The 19,946-nt window shown below is 48.1% G+C and overlaps 1 protein-coding gene across 1 annotated transcript in view; it reads left to right on the top strand.

Annotated features, from left to right (window-relative positions):
* The window catches only part of LOC120044082 (voltage-dependent T-type calcium channel subunit alpha-1I-like), a gene marked incomplete at its 5' end in the record, with an annotated part of 151,521 nt that overhangs the window by 65,134 nt on the left and 66,441 nt on the right, over nt 1-19,946 (top strand). The window contains 10 exons of the mRNA XM_038988670.1: nt 4,970-5,121; nt 8,259-8,444; nt 9,866-9,983; nt 10,292-10,447; nt 11,028-11,121; nt 11,954-12,144; nt 13,828-14,388; nt 16,714-16,814; nt 17,791-17,914; nt 18,088-18,156. Coding sequence (XP_038844598.1) covers nt 4,970-5,121; nt 8,259-8,444; nt 9,866-9,983; nt 10,292-10,447; nt 11,028-11,121; nt 11,954-12,144; nt 13,828-14,388; nt 16,714-16,814; nt 17,791-17,914; nt 18,088-18,156 — 1,752 coding nt within the window. The remainder of the gene's footprint in view (nt 1-4,969; nt 5,122-8,258; nt 8,445-9,865; nt 9,984-10,291; nt 10,448-11,027; nt 11,122-11,953; nt 12,145-13,827; nt 14,389-16,713; nt 16,815-17,790; nt 17,915-18,087; nt 18,157-19,946) is intronic.

The raw sequence follows: 19,946 nt of genomic DNA, 5'->3' as shown, positions 1-19,946 counted from the left end.
CCCAACCAGGTAAATATACTATTCTCATCAATACTATCAGCATAAACACCCCAACCAGGTAAATATACTATTCTCATCAATACTATCAGCATAAACACCCCAACCAGGTAAATATACTATTCTCATCAATACTATCAGCATAAACACCCCAACCAGGTAAATATACTATTCTCATCAATACTATCAGCATAAACCCCCCAACCAGGTAAATATACTATTCTCATCAATACTATCAGCATAAACACCCCAACCAGGTAAATATACTATTCTCATCAATACTATCAGCATAAACACCCCAACCAGGTAAATATACTATTCTCATCAATACTATCAGCATAAACACCCCAACCAGGTAAATATACTATTCTCATCAATACTATCAGCATAAACACCCCAACCAGGTAAATATACTATTCTCATCAATACTATCAGCATAAACACCCCAACCAGGTAAATATACTATTCTCATCAATACTATCAGCATAAACACCCCAACCAGGTAAATATACTATTCTCATCAATACTATCAGCATAAACACCCCAACCAGGTAAATATACTATTCTCATCAATACTATCAGCATAAAGACCACAAAAGGTGAACTATAACACAGTCAGGGAGTACAGCACACATACACAATGTGCACAACAACAGTATTGCTCTTCAGTCCCCAAAGCTAACCCATTGACTTTAGCTTAGTGGGCTAACAAGGTCCAAGTAGTACAAGTCACTAGAAGTCAGATATCAGTGACGTACATGGAACACTATCAATATGGGAATGTATTGTTCCATTATACACCCGATAGACCACCACAACCATATCAGTAGAAAACAGCAGGGTAGGTACACCTCAACCTGCTTTTGGTGCTGTCTGGCTGTCTGGCTGGCTGTCTGGCTGGCTGGCTGGCTGGCTTCTCTCCTGAGAGAGACAGAGGAAGAGAGGAGGAGAGGGAGCTGCCTGTGTGGAAGGGGTGTGGTAGCTTCATGCCAAAATACACCCACCCTGGCTGTTACATAACCACTCCTACCTCCCTCAACCCCTCTCTTTCTCTATCTCTCTCTCTCCCTCCCTCCTTTCCCTGCCTCTTTCTGTCTCCCTCCTCCCCTGTCTCTGTCCATCCCTCCCTCTCCCTCTCCCTTCTCCATTCTGCCTCCCTTCTCCATTCTGTCTCTGTCCATCCCTCCCTCTCCCTCTCCCTTCTCTATTCTGTCTCCCTTCTCCATTCTGTCTCTGTCCATCCCCCTCTCTCCCTCTCCCTTCTCCATTCTGTCTCCCTTCTCCATTCTGTCTCTGCCCATCCCTCCCTCTCCCTCTCCCTTCTCCATTCTGTCTCCCTTCTCCATTCTGTCTCTGTCCATCCCTCCCTCTCCCTCTCCCTTCTCCATTCTGTCTCCCTTCTCCATTCTGTCTCTGTCCATCCCTCCCTCTCCCTCTCCCTTATCCATTCTGTCTCCCTTCTCCATTCTGTCTCTGTCCATCCCTCCCTCTCCCTCTCCCTCTCCCTTCTCCATTCTGTCTCCCTTCTCCATTCTGTCTCTGTCCATCCCTACCTCTCCCTTCTCCATTCTGTCTCCCTTCTCCATTCTGTCTCTGTCCATCCCTCCCTCTCCCTCTCCCTTCTCCATTCTGTCTCCCTTCTCCATTCTGTCCCCCTTCTCCATTCTGTCTCTGTCCATCCCTACCTCTCCCTCTCCCTTCTCCATTCTGTCTCCCTTCTCCATTCTGTCCCCCTTCTCCATTCTGTCTCTGTCCATCCCTACCTCTCCCTCTCCCTTCTCCATTCTGTCTCCCTTCTCCATTCTGTCTCTGTCCATCCCTACCTCTCCCTTCTCCATTCTGTCTCCCTTCTCCATTCTGTCTCTGTCCATCCCTCCCTCTCCCTCTCCCTTCTCCATTCTGTCTCCCTTCTCCATTCTGTCCCCCTTCTCCATTCTGTCTCTGTCCATCCCTCCCTCTCTCTCTCCCTTCTCCATTCTGTCTCCCTTCTCCATTCTGTCTCTGTCCATCCCTCCCTCTCCCTCTCCCTTCTCCATTCTGTCTCCCTTCTCCATTCTGTCTCTGTCCATCCCTCCCTCTCCCTTCTCCATTCTGTCTCCCTCCATCTCTCTCTCGCTCCCTCCCTCTGTCTTCATCTCTCATCCACCCCCTCACTCCTTGACGACATGCAGAGGAGTCGGTTCTCTCATTTCTGAAGACTCTAAAAATAACAGAGGGATGTGGGGAGAGGAGGAGAGGAGGACAGGAACTCACCGAGAGAGAAGAGGGAGCAGACTCCTGTTACGCAGCATTTTCAGCTCTATTCCTGTATGAATGTACACACACACACCACACACACACACACACACACACACACACACACACACACACACACACACACACACACACACACACACACACACACACACACACACACACACACACACACACACACACACACACACCCACCACACACCAACAGCATTACACACACCACACACCACACACACCAACAGCATTACACATACAACACAGACACACCACACACACACCACACACCACACACACACCACACACACACACCACACACCACACACACACACACCACACACACCAACAGCATTACACACACCACACACACACACACATATACCACACACACCACACACAAACACAGACACACACACACACACACACCACACACCAACAGCACTACACACCACACACCACACACACACACACCACACACACCACACACCACACACACACATACCACACACACCACACACAAACACAGACACACACACACACACCACACACACCAACATCACTACACACCACACACACACACACACACACACACACACACACACACACACACACACACACACACACACACACACCACACACTCCAACAGCATTACACAATGGTCTCTCTTGGCTGAGGCAGAGGCAGAGGCGGTGTGTGTTCTGCAGTAGATTTCTAAGTGTTGTTCCAGGGGGTTGTGTTCTAGAACTGAAAGCGTATGTGTTTCCCTCTTTGGTAACAGGGCTTACTGAAACGTTATTTGATCAATCCCCTGAGGGTAGGATTACATGACATGTGTTAAGAGCATACAGTGAGCATATGACCTTCACTAGATGTCCTTCAGATTCGTTACTTGTAGTCTTCATTCAGAGTTGCTGTGTATGTGTGTGTGTGTTTGTGTGTGTGTTGTGTGTGACTACATCTCTGACTCATCAGCATTCATCTTTCACATCAATGGTAGCATGACTGAGAGGCTCCCCTATTAGCATGTATATACAGCATGTGTGTAGGGGGGGGGGGGGGTTACTCATTGATATTCAGTAAACATTCAATGATAAAAACAAGAGAACTACAAAGAGAGAGGGATGGAGAAAAGAGAGGGATGGAGAAAAGAGAGGGAGGGAGAGGGATGAAGAAAAGATAGGGAGGGAGAGGGATGGAGAAAAGAGAGGGAGGGAGAGGGATGGAGAAAAGATAGGGAGGGAGAGGGATAGAGAAAAGAGAGAGAGAGAGAGGAATGTGCAGGCAGGGAGGTGCAGGTATCTGTGAGGGAGGACATGAAAGACAGGAAGGAGAGATGAAAGGGTAAACAGGTGAGAGGGAGGGAGGGGGGGGAACGTGGAGGGAGAGGAACATGGAGGAAGATAGAAGGTGATTGGAGGAAGATAGAAGGTGATTGGAGGAAGAGGAACATGGAGGGAGATAGAAGGTGAGAAAAAGATCAAATAGAAGAGATGTTTATTTATTTTTATTGACCCATCCCCTCTTCAGGGGACAAAATCAACTTTGTTTTATATTTACATTTTTTACAGCTTTTTTTGTTACATTGTTACATAAATTGTACCCACATTTCATATACAGTACATGCTACTTTTATACACAGTAATTACACAACAAAAACATTATTATTATACATGAAATAGGTTGAATATTTACATAATGGAAACTCCCTTCAGCCCAGCGTCCCACATAGTCTTGACTTAATTTCTCTCGTGAAAGATTTGATTTCTCTAAAGAGAAACAGCCCGTTGAGCTCACAAAAAATAAATACATTTGGGTTCATCAGTCAGCACTAGATCTCATCCTCTCTTCATCCCCTCGTCTCCTCCACCATGCCTGCCAGTGGAGGAGGGGGGCTCTGTTCTTCTCCTCTTGTTTTTTTCTCTCCCTGAGCTGATCCATGGAGAGATATTGATCACAGGGAGATGGGAGTGTCTGATAATGAGACAAAGAGAGAGAGGGAGATGGAGGGAGAGAGAGACGGAGAGAGGGAAGAGAGAAACACAGGATTAGAGGAGAATAAATAGTGTCTTGGCTAGCCTGTATGTCTTCTATCTTTGATACAGGTGATCACAGATACAATCTGATCAATATCACATGCACACTGTGGAGTGTGGGGATAGGCTCTAACATGTGTGTGTGTGTGTGTGTGTGTGTGTGTGTGTGTGTGTGTGTGTGTGTGTGTGTGTGTGTGTGTGTGTGTGTGTGTGTGTGTGTGTGTGTGTGTGTGTGTGTGTGTGTGTGTGTGTGTGTGTGTGTGTGTGTGTGTGTGTGTGTGTGTGTGTGTGTGTGCGCTTCGAACCAAGCACAATCTTCCAGACAGAAAGTGGCTGCACTACATCCCTTAGCTCCCTCCCTCCCCCTCGGTCTCTCTGAAGACAATAACATGACATTTTAGGCCAGTGTTCATATTGTCTCTTTTCTCACTTTCATTGGCCACTGAGCTGGATTTAGTTCACTATATCAAGTTGTATAGCTTGTTGTGTTGTGTTGCAGTCTATGTGACAGGTTTGTACAGGTGTCTCAGTACTGACGCTGTGTTGGTTGTCTGCAGTTTCATATTTTTCAATTGTTGAAGGCAGTATTATAATAACCTACCATATCTTGCTGTCTTCATTCCTCCATCTCTTTAAATGTGTTTCTCTCTCTGCCTTCTATTTCTTGTGAATCTTGTCTCCCATCCAGCCGGAGGAGCTGACTAACGTGTTGGAGATCAGTAACATTGTGTTCACCAGTATGTTCACCCTGGAAATGATCCTCAAGCTGACCGCCTTTGGCTTCTTCGCCTACCTGAGGAACCCCTACAACATCTTCGATGGCATCATCGTCATCATCAGGTCGGGGGGCCTGCCCAACATGACCACAGAATGTTACCAGAATGTTACAGGAATTATGTTACCAGAATGTTACAGGAATTATGTTACCAGAATGTTACAGGAATTATGTTACCAGAATGTTACAGGAATTATGTTACCAGAATGTTACAGGAATGATGTTACAGTTACCATGTCAGAATGTCACAGCTTTGGGATGTCAGTTGGAATGTTAGAATGATGGATAATGTATTGGGCGTTTGGGTTGGCATTGGAATGTTAGAATGATGGATAATGTATTGGGCGTTTGGGTTGGCATTGGAATGTTAGAATGATGGATAATGTATTGGGCGTTTGGGTTGGCATTGGAATGTTAGAATGATGGATAATGTATTGGGCGTTTGGGTTGGCATTGGAATGTTAGAATGATGGATAATGTATTGGGCATTTGGGTTGGCATTGGAATGTTAGAATGATGGATAATGTATTGGGCGTTTGGGTTGGCATTGGAATGTTAGAATGATGGATAATGTATTGGGCGTTTGGGTTGGCATTGGAATGTTAGAATGATGGATAATGTATTGGGTGTTTGGGTTGGCATTGGAATGTTAGAATGATGGATAATGTATTGGGCGTTTGGGTTGGCATTGGAATGTTAGAATGATGGATAATGTATTGGGCGTTTGGGTTGGCATTGGAATGTTAGAATGATGGATAATGTATTGGGCGTTTGGGTTGGCATTGGAATGTTAGAATGATGGATAATGTATTGGGCGTTTGGGTTGGCATTGGAATGTTAGAATGATGGATAATGTATTGGGCGTTTGGGTTGGCATTGGAATGTTAGAATGATGGATAATGTATTGGGCGTTTGGGTTGGCATTAGAATGTTAGAATGATGGATAATGTATTGGGCGTTTGGGTTGGCATTGGAATGTTAGAATGATGGATAATGTATTGGGCGTTTGGGTTGGCATTGGAATGTTAGAATGATGGATAATGTATTGGGCGTTTGGGTTGGCATTGGAATGTTAGAATGATAGATAATGTATTGGGCGTTTGGGTTGGCATTGGAATGTTAGAATGATGGATAATGTATTGGGCGTTTGGGTTGGCATTGGAATGTTAGAATGATGGATAATGTATTGGGCGTTTGGGTTGGCATTGGAATGTTAGAATGATGGATAATGTATTGGGCGTTTGGGTTGGCATTGGAATGTTAGAATGATGGATAATGTATTGGGCGTTTGGGTTGGCATTGGAATGTTAGAATGATGGATAATGTATTGGGCGTTTGGGTTGGCATTGGAATGTTAGAATGATGGATAATGTATTGGGCGTTTGGGTTGGCATTGGAATGTTAGAATGATGGATAATGTATTGGGCGTTTGGGTTGGCATTGGAATGTTAGAATGATGGATAATGTATTGGGCGTTTGGGTTGGCATTGGAATGTTAGAATGATGGATAATGTATTGGGCGTTTGGGTTGGCATTGGAATGTTAGAATGATGGATAATGTATTGGGCGTTTGGGTTGGCATTGGAATGTTAGAATGATGGATAATGTATTGGGCGTTTGGGTTGGCATTGGAATGTTAGAATGATGGATAATGTATTGGGCGTTTGGGTTGGCATTGGAATGTTAGAATGATGGATAATGTATTGGGCGTTTGGGTTGGCATTGGAATGTTAGAATGATGGATAATGTATTGGGCGTTTGGGTTGGCATTGGAATGTTAGAATGATGGATAATGTATTGGGCGTTTGGGTTGGCATTGGAATGTTAGAATGATGGATAATGTATTGGGCGTTTGGGTTGGCATTGGAATGTTAGAATGATGGATAATGTATTGGGCGTTTGGGTTGGCATTGGAATGTTAGAATGATGGATAATGTATTGGGCGTTTGGGTTGGCATTGGAATGTTAGAATGATGGATAATGTATTGGGCGTTTGGGTTGGCATTGGAATGTTAGAATGATGGATAATGTATTGGGCGTTTGGGTTGGCATTGGATGATTCTGACAGCTGAATGTTCCCGATGGTTTCAGTTGGGATCAGAGGGGAAATTAGGAAATGTTGCTGTCTGGATTTGTGTCTTCTATTTTCTTCTCTTCCTTTCTCTGCCTGTCTCACTCATCTTTTCTCCTCTTTCTCCTCACTCCTCACTCCTCTCTCCTCTCTCCTCTCTCCTCTCTCCTCTCTCCTCACTCCTCACTCCTCACTCCTCTCTCCTCACTCTTCTCCCCTTTCTCCTCACTCTTCTCTCCTCTCTCCTGTCTCCTCTCTCCTGTCTCCTGTCTCCTCACTCTTCTCTCCTTACTCCTCTCTCCTCTCTCCTGTCTCCTCTCTCCTGTCTCCTCTCTCCTGTCTCCTCTCTCCTCTCTCCTTACTCCTCTCTCCTCTCTCCTGACTCCTGTCTCCTCTCTCCTCTCTCCTCACTCCTCTCTCCTCTCTCCTCTCTCCTGTCTCCTCACTTCTCTCCTCACTCCTCTCTCCTCACTCCTCAATCCTCACTCCTCACTCATCTCTCCTTACTCATCTCTCCTTACTCCTCACTCCTCTCTTCTCTCTCCTAACTCCTCACAACTCACTCCTCTCTCCTCTCTCCTCACTCCTCTCTCATCTCTCCTTACTCATCACTCCTCACTCCTCTTCCCTTTCTCCTCTCTCCTAACTCCTCACACCTCACTCCTCTCTCCTAACTACTCTCTCCTATCTCCTCACTCCTCTCTCCTAACACCTCGCTCCTCTCTCCAAACTACTCTCTCCTCTCTCCTCACTCATCACTCCTCACTCCTCTCTCCTCTATCCTCACTCCTCTCTCCTCACTCCTCACTCCTCTCTCCTCTCTCATCTCGCCTCTCTCCTCTCTCATCTCTCCTCACTCCTCTCTCCTCTCTCATCTCTCCTCACTCCTCTCTCCTCTCTCATCTCTCCTCACTCCTCACTCCTCTCTCCTCTCATCTCTCCTCACTCCTCTCTCATCTCTCCTCACTCCTCACTCCTCACTCCTCTCTCCTCTCATCTCTCCTCACTCCTCACTCCTCTCTCCTCTCATCTCTCCTCACTCCTCACTTCTCTCTCCTCTCCTGTTCTCTCTTTCTGCATCCATCTGTTTCATCCCTCCTTCCATCTCTCCCTCCCCTCTCCCCTCTCCAGTGTGTGTGAGATCATAGGTCAGTCTGATGGAGGTCTGTCTGTCCTGAGGACCTTCAGACTGTTGAGGGTGATCAAGCTGGTGCGCTTCATGCCAGCGTTACGCAGACAGCTGGTCGTGCTGATGAAGACCATGGACAACGTGGCCACCTTCTGCATGCTCCTCATGCTCTTCATATTCATCTTCAGGTATAGGCATGTGTGTGTCTGTCCCCTCCCCCTGTCTGTCCCCTCCCCCTGTCTGTCCCCTCCCTCTGTCTGTCTCCTCCCCTTGTCTGTCCCCTCCCCCTGTCTGTCTCCTCTCTCTGTCTGTCCCCTCCCCTGTCTGTCTCCTCTCACTGTCTGTCCCCTCCCCCTGTCTGTCCCCTCCCCCTGTCTGTCCCCTCCCCCTGTCTGTCCCCTATCTCTGTCTGTCCCCTCCCCCTGTCTGTCTCCTCTCTCTGTATGTCCCCTATCTCTGTCTGTCCCCTCCCCCTGTCTGTCCCCTCCCCCTGTCTGTCTCCTCTCTCTGTCTGTCTCTTCTCTCTGTCTGTCTCCTCTCTCTGTCTGTCTCCTATCTCTGTCTGTCCCCTCCCCCTGTCTGCTCCTCTCTCTGTCTGCTCCTCTCTCTGTCTGTCTCCTATCTCTGTCTGTCCCCTCCCCTGTCTGTCTCCTCTCTCTGTCTGTCTCCTCTCTCTGTCTGCTCCTCTCTCTGTCTGTCCCCTCCCCCTGTCTGTCTCCTCTCTCTGTCTGTCTCCTCTCTCTGTCTGTCTCCTATCTCTGTCTGTCCCCTCCCCTGTCTGTCTCCTCTCTCTCTCTGTCTGCTCCTCTCTCTGTCTGTCACCTCCCCCTGTCTGTCTCCTCTCTCTGTCTGTCTCCTCTCTCTGTCTGCTCCTCTCTCTGTCTGTCCCCTCCCCCTGTCTGTCTCCTATCTATGTCTGTCCCCTCCCCCTGTCTGTCTGCTCCTCTCTCTGTCTGCTGCTCTCTCTATCTGTGTGTGTGTTGTCTGTGAGGCTAGTCCCCTCCAGCTTCAGAAGAGCAATGGCCTCCTTATTTGAGTGACAGGACCATAAGCAGTAGAGTGTGGTTGATAGAGAGGAGAGCAATAACAGAGAGCATTCCCCTGGTGTTCATCGAGACACGCGTACAAACACACAACACACACACACACACACACACCCTGCAGCACTGCAATCTCACATAAGTGCACTGAGCAGATGGTAGCGGGCTAGCGATGGAGTGAGCTAACAGACTCCCACTACCCTATCTATCTTCCCACTGTAGCTGCTTGGGATTTGTGAATGTTATTGATTGGTGCTGCCGCTCCTGAAGGCACTATGGGTATTGTATCCACTCTGGTGTGTTACAGTGTTCTATTCACAACCCTTCCCTTGTCACTGGTTGGAAGAAGCTCTGAGGCGCTACTTCTCCATGTAGGAAGTGTATGTTTTCAAATCCAGAAGCCCCAAATACACTGCTTACTGTTTTATTCAAGTGCTAACTTTTCTGTGTGTGTGTGTGTGTGTGTGTGTGTGTGTGTGTGTGTGTGTGTGTGTGTGTGTGTTAGGCGTATCGTTCTGCAACTGATGTATGTTACTGTTGATAGTTGCCATATCCCTGTCCTATTCCAGTATCCTGGGGATGCATATCTTTGGCTGTAAGTTCAGTCTGAAGACAGAGACTGGAGACACTGTTCCTGACAGGAAGAACTTTGACTCTCTACTGTGGGCCATTGTCACTGTGTTTCAGGTATAGAACACACACACACACACACACACACACACACACACACACACACACACACACACACACACACATGCAAATGCATAGAAAGTGCACGCACGCACGCACGCACAAACACACACACACACACACAGGCAGAAACACATACATTAACACACACACATTTAGTTGCATTCACGTGCAACTCAATGTGGTTTCCTGGACATTTCGAAAGGGGTACCACAAAGTTATATTTCAGGCCCTGTTCAGTTCATTTATGTGAATGGCAAAGCTGTATAAACTGTATAACTTAATCTATATGCTGTATTCCCCAGATTCTGACTCAGGAAGACTGGAACATGGTGCTGTATAATGGAATGGCCTCCACCTCTCCCTGTGCTGCTCTCTACTTTGTGGCTCTAATGACCTTTGGCAACTACGTCCTCTTCAACCTGCTGGTGGCCATCTTGGTAGAGGGCTTTCAGGCTGAGGTCAGACCAGAGATTTTGTAACTTTGATTAGTCCTCCATTGTTGGTGAATTTCCACTCACAGGCTCCAGTATGGTAAAACTGTCTGTCAGAGATACATGAATCATTAATGAGACAGGCAAGGGTGGTCTGAGTCTCTAGGATGCGGTAACCTGTTCTGATTGGATAGAGCTCTTAGCTAAAGAGCAGATTGGGCACTTAAGAAACTGACTCTGACTGCCTGGATCTGTAGCTTGTAGTAAATCAAGGCTGGGATAAAACGTTAAGTCACTTAGCTGGCCTACCTCTCTGATACTTTCAGAATGAGGCCAGGTAAGATTGACGTTTTCTATTTAAATATGCATGTGGCTGTTGTCATAGTTCTAATTGCTCTTTCTTTCGCTCCTTCCCTCCACCCCCCTCTCCCTCTCTCCCTCTCTCTCTCTCTCTCTCCCTCTCTCTCTCTCTCCCTCTCTCTCTCTCTCCCTCTCTCCCTCTCTCTCTCTCTCCCTCTCTCTCTCCCTCTCTCCCTCTCTCTCTCCCTCTCTCTCTCTCTCCCTCTCTCTCTCTCTCTCCCTCTCTCCCTCTCTCCTCTGGAAACAGGGGGATGCCAACCGGTCGTACTCCGAAGACGACAGGTCCTCGTGTAACTTTGACGAGAACTCTGACAAGCTGAAGGACTCGCTTCATCTCTCTGGTGTGGCTCAGAGGCATAAAACTATACTGTAGGAACTGCTTTTTAGAGCCGTAGAAAGTGTAGAAACACTACCTTGTAAAGCTGTAATGGCTGAACAGGTTCACTGGGAGAAGGTAGTTGTACCACTACAAGGTAGATTTCATTGACTTCTATATTGAGTCAGGGAAGCAGCAGAATTCACCAAGGGGTCAGTTCACCCAGTCTATTAATGCCATTGCTAATGTCAAACCTCCCTTTTTCAAAAGATGTATGAATGATTTTGAATAGATGTACTGTATGAATCGTATAGAGTAAAAGTCTGATTTTAACAGTAAACCAGTCACTGATGCTAGAATGCTTTGGCCGCCTGCTCCCAGATATATTTGTGCAGTTTTGCTAAATCCTACAGTCATGTTTGCCGTGACAATGGCCAATGTTAGGAAGGCAGCACAAACAGATGGGACCAGATCAAGCCTGATCTCTCTGAAGTGGAAGTGGCAGAAATGTTAAATAATACATGTGTTACAACACAACTTCTCCCATTCTCTTCTCCTCCCTATGGACATACACAAACCACACTGATCTTACTGTACAAACAGTGCACTCCATGAGCTAGTCAGACCAGGTTAGGGTGAGAATGTGCTTAGTCAGTCTATGCCACTTTCTTTTATCTTCCAAGATGTGCTTTGCAGTTCCATGCTGACTCTCTCCCTCTCCCCTCTCCCCTCTCTCTCTCTCTCTCTCTCTCTCTCTCTCTCTCTCTCTCTCTCTCTCTCACTCCATTTATCCCTCCGATCTCTCTCTCTCTTCCTCCCCTCTCCTTCTCCTCATCCCCTTCCCCTCTCTCTCCCAGACCCTAAGATCTGCACCCTAACCCCCAACGGTCACCTGGACCTGTCCCCAACGCCCACGGGTCTGTACACGGCCGACAGGCTCACTTTCGCTCTGGGCTCACGCAAAAACAGTGTCATCTCTCTGGGCAGGGCTAACCTGGAGGGCAGGGCTAACCTGGAGGGCAGGGCTAACCTGGAGGGCAGGAATCTGGTGAGTGGTGGGAGGAGGGAGGGAGGGAGGAGACTGGAGAGAGGAGGGAAGAGGAAAGAGGGAGGGAGGTACAATGGGAAGGAGAACTGGTTTGTAATGGACTGGGTCAGAACAAGATGTGTCTTGCTATGGTTGCAATCAATTCAGGAAATTATTTAAAATTGCCCATTTAAAAAGAAATTGCCCATCATTGAAATGTACTTTTCTTTCAGTTCTTTATTTGATCCCTCTGCAGTCATTGCAAATGGCTGGATTGGACTAATGGTTTCGCTCTCCCTCTCACTTTCCCTCTATCTCTCTCCCTCTTCCTCTTTGTCTCTCTTCCTCTCCCTCTCTGTATTTCTCTCCCTCTTTCGCCCTCTCTCTCTCCGTATGTCTCTCTCCCTCTCCCTCTACGTATTTCTCTCTCCCTCTCCCTCTACGTATTTCTTTTCCTCTTTCTCCCTCTCTCCCTCTCTCCCTCTCCCTCTCTGTATTTCTCTCCCTCTTTCTCCCTCTCCATCTGTCTCTCTCCCTCTCCCTCTTTGTATTTCTCTCCCTCTTTCTCCCTCTCTCACTCTCCCTCTCTGTATTTCTCTCCCTCTTTCTCCCTCTCTCACTCTCCCTCTCTGTATTTCTCTCCCTCTTTCTCCCTCTCCATCTGTCTCTCTCCCTCTCCCTCTCTGTATTTCTCTCCCTCTTTCTCCCTCTCTCACTCTCCCTCTATGTATTTCTCTCCCTCTTTCTCCCTCTCCATCTGTCTCTCTCCCTCTCCCTCTATGTATTTCTCTCCCTCTTTCTCCCTCTCCGTCTGTCTCTCTCCCTCTCCCTCTATGTATTTTTCTCCCTCTCCCTCTCCGTCTGTCTCTCTCCCTCTATGTATTTCTCTCCCTCTTTCTCTCTCTCCCTCTCCCTCTATGTATTTATCTCCCTCTTTCTCTCTCTCCCTCTCCCTCTATGTATTTCTCTCCCTCTTTCTTGCTCTTCCTCTCCATCTGTCTCTCTCCCTCTCCCTCGCTGTATTTCTCTCTCTCTTTCTCTCTCTCCCTCTCCGTCTGTCTCTCTCCCTCTCCCTCTACGTATTTCTTTCCCTCTTTCTCCCTCTCCCTCTCCGTCTGTCTCTCTCCCTCTCCCTCTACGTATTTCTTTCCCTCTTTCTCCCTCTCCATCTGTCTCTCTCCCTCTCCCTCTGTATTTCTCTCCCTCTTTCTCCCTCTCCCTCTCTCCTTCTCACTCTACGTATTTCTCTCGCTCTTTCTCCCTCTCCCTCTCCATCTGTCTCTCTCCCTCTCCCTCTCTGTATTCCTCTCCCTCTTTCTCCCTCTCCCTCTCTCCCTCTCCCTCTATATATTTATCTCCCTCTTTCTCCCTCTCCCTCTCCATCTGTCTCGCTCTCTCCCGCTCTGTATTTCTTTCCCTCTTTCTCCCTCTCTCTCTCCCTCTATGTATTTCTCTCCCTCTTTCTCCCTCTTTCTCCCTCTCCCTCTCTCCCTCTATGTATTTCTCTCCCTCTTTCTCCCTCTTCCTCTCCGTCTGTCTCTCTCCCTCTATGTATTTTTCTCTGTCTCCCTCTCTATCTCTCTTTCTCCCTCTCCCTCTCTGTCTGGATCTCTTTCTCTCCCTCTCTGTCTGTCTCTCTTTCTCTCCCCCTCCCTCTCCCTCTCTGTCTGTCTCTCCCTCTTTGTCTCCCTCTCTCTCCCCCAGTGTCGGGGGAGCAGCTCCCTGTACCACAACTGGGGCCGCCCTGCATCCCAGACCCAGGCAATGTGGGGCCGGCGGTCCAGCTGGAACAGCCTGGGTCGCCCCTCCCGAGCCTTGGGTCTGGGATTGGGGGTAGGAGGAGGGGGTAGCCTGCGTTCCCGCAGCCCCCACGCCACCCACCCGGCCGAGCAGGAGTCCCTCCTCTCCCCCCCTCACCCTCCTCCGCACCTCACCCACCCTCCTCCCCTCCTGGCGCTAAACTTTGTCCCGCGGCGGGACCGCCGGGCGCTGTCCTTGGAGCTGCCGGAGCTCCTCCAGGTCCCGGGAACCCCCCTGGCGTCAATGCTGCCTTACCCCAGGAAGAAGAGCTTCTCCAGTGGGTTGGTTGGTGGAGGGGCTGGGGGGGAGCACCAGGACTGCAATGGGAAGGCCCCATCAGCCCAGCTCCAGCTTCAGCTTCAGCTGCCGCCACATCCACATCCCCATCCACAGCTACTGACAGAGGTCTTCCCTCAGGTCAACACACGCAAGGACAGAGAGGACCTGGACGATGACATTGACTATGTGAGTTGGTGTTGGGGGTGAGGGTGAGGGGGAGGTCTGGGGGTGAGGGGGATGTGTGTGGATGAGGATGGGTGAGCGATTTGGTGAGGGGAAGGTGTGGGGGTGAGGATGGGTGAGGTGAGATGTGTTTGGATGAGGATGGGTGAGAGGTTGGGTGAGGTGTGGGGATGAGGTTGGGTGAGAGGGTGGGTGAGGGGAAGGTGAGGAGTGAGGTTGGGTGAGAGGGTGTGTGAGGATGAGGTTGGGTGAGAGGGTGGGTGAGGGGGAGGTGTGGGGGTGAGGTTGAGTGAGAGGGTGGGTGAGGTGTGGGGATGAGGTTGGGTGAGAGGGTGGGTGAGGTGTGGTGTGGGGTGAGGTTGGGTGAGGTGTGGGGTGAGGTGGGGGGAGGTGTGGAGTGAGGTTGGGTGAGAGGGTGGGTGAGGTGCGGGGTGAGGTTGGGTGAGAGGGTGGGTGAGGGGGAGGTGTGGGGTGAGGTTGAGTGAGAGGGTGGGTGAGGTTGGGTGAGGGGAGGTGTGGGGGTGAGGTTGGGTGAGAGGGTGGGTGAGGGGGAGGTGTGGGGGGAGGTTGGGTGAGGTGTGGGGGTGAGGTTGGGTGAGAGGGTGGGTGAGGTGTTGGGTGAGGGGGAGGTGTGAGGTTGGGTGAGAGGGTGGGTGAGGTGTTGGGTGAGGTTGGGTGAGGGGGAGGTGTGGGGGTGAGGTTGGGTGAGAGGGTGGGTGAGGGTGGGTGAGGGGGGGTGAGGTTGGGTGAGAGGGTGGGTGAGGTGTGGGGGTGAGGTTGGGTGAGAGGGTGGGTGAGGTGTGGGGTGAGGTTGAGTGAGAGGGTGTGTGAGGGGAGGTGTGGTGTGGGTGAGGTGTGGGGTGAGGTTGAGTGAGAGGGTGGGTGAGGGGAGGTGTGGGGTGAGGTGGGGTGGGGTGAGGTTGGGTGAGAGGGTGGGTGAGGGGAGGTGTGGGGTGAGGTTGGGTGAGAGGGCGGGTGAGGTGTGGGGTGAGGTTGGGTGAGAGGGTGGGTGAGGTGTGGGGTGAGGTTGAGGTTGAGTGAGAGGTTGGGTGAGGTGTGGGGTGAGGTTGGGTGAGAGGGTGGGTGAGGTGTGGGGTGAGGGTGGGTGAGAGGGTGGGTGAGGGGAGGTGTGGGGTGAGAGGGTGGGTGAGGGGAGGTGTGGGGTGAGGTGAGGTGAGGTTGGGTGAGAGGGTGGGTGAGGGGAGGTGTGGGGTGGGGTGAGGTGAGGTTGGGTGAGAGGGTGGGTGAGGTGTGGGGTGAGGTGAGGTGAGGTTGGGTGAGAGGGTGGGTGAGGGGAGGTGTGGGGTGGGGTGAGGTGAGGTTGGGTGAGAGGGTGGGTGAGGTGTGGGGTGAGGTGAGGTGAGGTTGGGTGAGAGGGTGGGTGAGAGGGTGGGTGAGGTGTGGGGTGAGGTTGAGTGAGAGGGTGGGTGAGGGGAGGTGTGGGGTGAGGTGAGGTTGAGTGAGAGGGTGGGTGAGGGGGAGAGTGGTGAGGAAGGGGGGAGGATCTGAATGATGAGATTAAAGAGTGACTTGGTTGTGATGATAAACAATGATCAAGTCGTATTCACTTTAAAAGCACCCTGGAACACATATCCTATGGTCTTGGTAAAGACAGATACTGTAGACAGGAGAGAAGGAACTGTTGTTGTACCAGTGTTATTCATGACCAGCAGCACAATGCAGCTAACAGTAGAATAAACACACTGTGTACAGCAGTTTATAAGATAGATATCCAGGAATACATTCCCCAGTAGATTCCCCGTTATGTCTCTCCCCTGGGATTCTATTGTTTCAACAGTGAACAATCCCATACATACAGGGCTGAACCAGGGCCAATCAATAATGCTATTTACACAAAACGGCACCCTATTCCCTATGTAGTGCACTACTCTGACCAGGGCATATGGTGCACTATATAGGGATTAGGGTTCCATTTGGGACCCAGTCACTGAGTAGAGCAGACAAATGGGGATGCTGGATATTATGCTTCTAGGTGTTGATAAAGCAAAGTGTCCTCTCTTGTAAACAATTAAGACAGAGGATTCATCTTTTCTCTTGGGAGATGGAATAATCGGAATAATCTTATTGTATTATACAGTATAGCCGTTTCTCTTTGTCTAGAACCAGTGTGTGTGTGTGTGTACTGAATTCACTCACCAAACTGTGTGTGTGTGTATGTGCGTATGTGCGTGCGTGCGTGCCTGCCTCCCTGCCTGCCTGCCTGCCTGCATTCACACGTGCATGTGTTTGTATTCTGACTGTGTATGTAGTCTGACTGTGTGTGTATTCTGACGTTGTGTGTGTGTGTGTGCTGTGTCCCTCCTCCAGAGTCTGTGTTTCCGTATCCAGAAGATGATGGAAGTGTACAGGCCAGAGTGGTGTGAGACCAGAGAGGACTGGTCTGTCTTCCTCTTCTCTCCTCAGAACAGGTCTGTCTGTCTGTCAATCCCTGTTTTCACTCATTCACTCTTTCATTTCATTTCCTGCTCAGCACTAACACCCCTGATACAGCAATTCAAGGCTTTAGTGTTCCGTTTATAAATTGTTGAATCCGATGCATTTGTGCTAGGCTATAACAGCAATAACAGATTTAATTACAGGTGTTTTGTAATCTCTTTCTATCGTCATCTCTGTTTCTCTCTGTGTTGATCTCTCTGTGTTGATCTCCCTGTTTTGCTTTCTCTCTCTGTCTCTCTGTGTGTCTCGCTCTCTGTCTCTGTCTCTCTCTCTGTGTGTGTGTGTCTCTCTCTCTGTGTGTGTGTGTCTCTCTCTCTGTGTGTCTCCCTCTCTGTGTGTCTCTCTCTCTCTCTCTCTCTCTCTCTCTCTCTCTCTCTCTCTCTCTCTCTCTCTCTCTCTCTGTGTGTGTATGTCTCTCTCTATACCTCTGTGTGTGTGTCTCTCTCTCTGTGTGTGTGTGTCTCCATCTCTGTGTCTCTCTCTCTCTCTCTCTCTCTCTCTCTCTCTCTCTCTCTCTCTCTCTCTCTCTCTCTCTCTCTCTCTCTCTCTCTCTCTCTCTCTCTCTCTCTCTCTCTCTCTCTCTCTCTCTCTCTCTCTCTCTCTCTTTCTATTTGTGTCTCTCTCTGTGTGTGTCTCTCTCTATTGTAGTGGTGTCTCTATGGAGCATGGTGCCTTTAAAACGCCAGTTAATGGGAATTGCTTTGAAAGGAAATGAAATAATCAGAGAGAATGGGGCTATTCACTGACTGAATGATGAGCAATCCCCAGTTCTCTGTCAATGAGGCACAATAATGGGTTTTAATCAGTAGCGATGTTACAAAACACATGTTTTTAAATTGTTTATCTTTTTCCCTCTTGCTCTCTTTCTCTTCCTTTCTGTCTCCCAATACCACTCCCTCTCTCTCCACTATCTCCCTCCCTCCCCACCTGCCTCCCTCCCTCTCTCAGGTTCAGGCGGGTATGCCAGTCCATCATAGCCTACAAGATGTTTGACTATGTGGTGCTAGCGTTCATCTTCTCCAACTGCATCACCGTGGCTCTGGAGAGACCCAAGATCATGCAGGGCAGCCTGGTCAGGATCAAAGTTCACCACTAGGTTTCAACCATAGAAATATAATTAGTGGTGTCAAGTCAATGATATTCTATTTCCATCATCTCTCTCTCTCTCTCTCTCTCTCTCTCTCTCTCTCTCTCTCTCTCTCTCTCTCTCTCTCTCTCTCTCCCTCCATCTCTCTCTATATATAGGAAAGAGTCTTCCTAACCATCTCCAACTACGTCTTCACAGCCATCTTTGTAGCAGAGATGACACTCAAGGTACAGTGCTGCGCTTAATGTGTGTATGTGACTATTCTTGTGTACAAGAATATTAAACAGTTGTTGTTTTTTACCAACTCAGGAAATGTTCTTAGTCCCACAGGGTCAAATTCTATTTCTAGGGGGTTTAGGGTTACGGTAGAATTAGTGTTAGGGTTAGGGTTAGAATTAGGTTCAGGGTTAGGAGCTAGGGTTAGTTTTACTGTTAGGGTTAGGTTTTGTGGTTAAGGTTAGATTTAATGTTAAGGTTAGGAAAATAGGAAAATAGGATTTTGAATGGGACTGAATTGTGTGTCCCCACAAGGTTATGTATACAAGTGTGTGTGTGTGTGTGTGTGTGTGTGTGTGTGTGTGTGTGTGTGTGTGTGTGTGTGTGTGTGTGTGTGTGTGTGTGTGTGTGTGTGTGTGTGTGTGTGTGTGTGTGAGAGGATGCTTCCTGGTGTCCTTACTAGTCTTCTCCTGCCTTGGCTCTAATGATCTCTCAATCTCTTTCTTTATTTTCTCATAGCGTCTCTATTTAGTGTCTGAATCTCGCTCTGTCTTTTCTCTTGGTGTGTCTATCTCTTTCTGTCTTTTCTCTTGGTGTGTCGATCTCTTTGTCTTTTCTCTTAGTGTCTCTTTCTGTCTTTTCTCTTGGTGTCTCTATCTCTCTCTGTCTTTTCTCGTAGTGTCTCTATTTCTCTCTGTCTTTTCTCTTAGTGTCTCTATCTCTCTCTGTCTTTTCCCTTAGTGTCTCTATCTCTCTGTCTTTTCTCTTGGTGTCTCTATCTCTCTCTGTCTTTTCTCTTAGTGTCTCTATCTCTCTCTGTCTTTTCTCTTGGTGTCTCTATTTCTCTCTGTCTTTTCTCTTAGTGTCTCTATCTCTCTCTGTCTTTTCTCTTAGTGTCTCTATCTCTCTCTGTCTTTTCTCTTGGTGTCTCTATCTCTCTCTGTCTTTTCTCTTGGTGTCTCTATCTCTCTCTGTCTTTTCTCTTAGTGTCTCTATCTCTCTCTGTCTTTTCTCTTAGTGTATCTATCTCTCTCTGTCTTTTCTCTTAGTGTCTCTATCTCTCTCTGTCTTTTCTCTTAGTGTATCTATCTCTCTCTGTCTTTTCTCTTAGTGTCTCTATCTCTCTCTGTCTTTTCTCTTAGTGTCTCTATCTCTCTCTGTCTTTTCTCTTAGTGTCTTTATTTCTCTCTGTCTTTTCTCTTAGTGTCTCTATCTCTCTCTGTCTTTTCTCTTAGTGTCTCTATCTCTCTCTGTCTTTTCTCTTAGTGTGTCTTTTCTCTTGGTGTCTCTAATTCTCTCTGTCTTTTCTCTTAGTGTGTCTTTTCTCTTAGTGTCTCTATCTCTTTCTGTCTTTTCTCTTGGTGTCTCTATCTCTCTCTGTCTTTTCTCTTAGTGTATCTATCTCTCTCTGTCTTTTCTCTTGGTGTCTATATCTCTCTCTGTCTTTTCTCTTAGTGTCTCTATCTCTCTCTGTCTTTTCTCTATCTATACATCACTCTATATACAGTCACACCCCAAATTATTGGCACCCTTGATAAAGATGAGCAAAAAAACCTGTATAAAATAAATAATACAAATACCAATCTACTGTATATTGTATATTGTATGCAAAAAAATTATATTATTTTATACTAATACAATTGCTCAGAGGATTCTTAACAATTCTTCAAAATAATGATTTTAATTCATCTTAGTTTAAGGGAATGTATGTTGTCCTGTCATAGCTTCCTTTTACACTGGGGTCTAAAAATGAGGTAACAGGCATGTAAAATCCATTTATCATCCATAAATATATACATAC

This window comes from Salvelinus namaycush, chromosome 3, assembly GCF_016432855.1.
Source record: "Salvelinus namaycush isolate Seneca chromosome 3, SaNama_1.0, whole genome shotgun sequence".
Lineage (NCBI taxonomy): Eukaryota > Metazoa > Chordata > Actinopteri > Salmoniformes > Salmonidae > Salvelinus > Salvelinus namaycush.
This window is presented reverse-complemented; position numbering and strand designations above follow the sequence as displayed.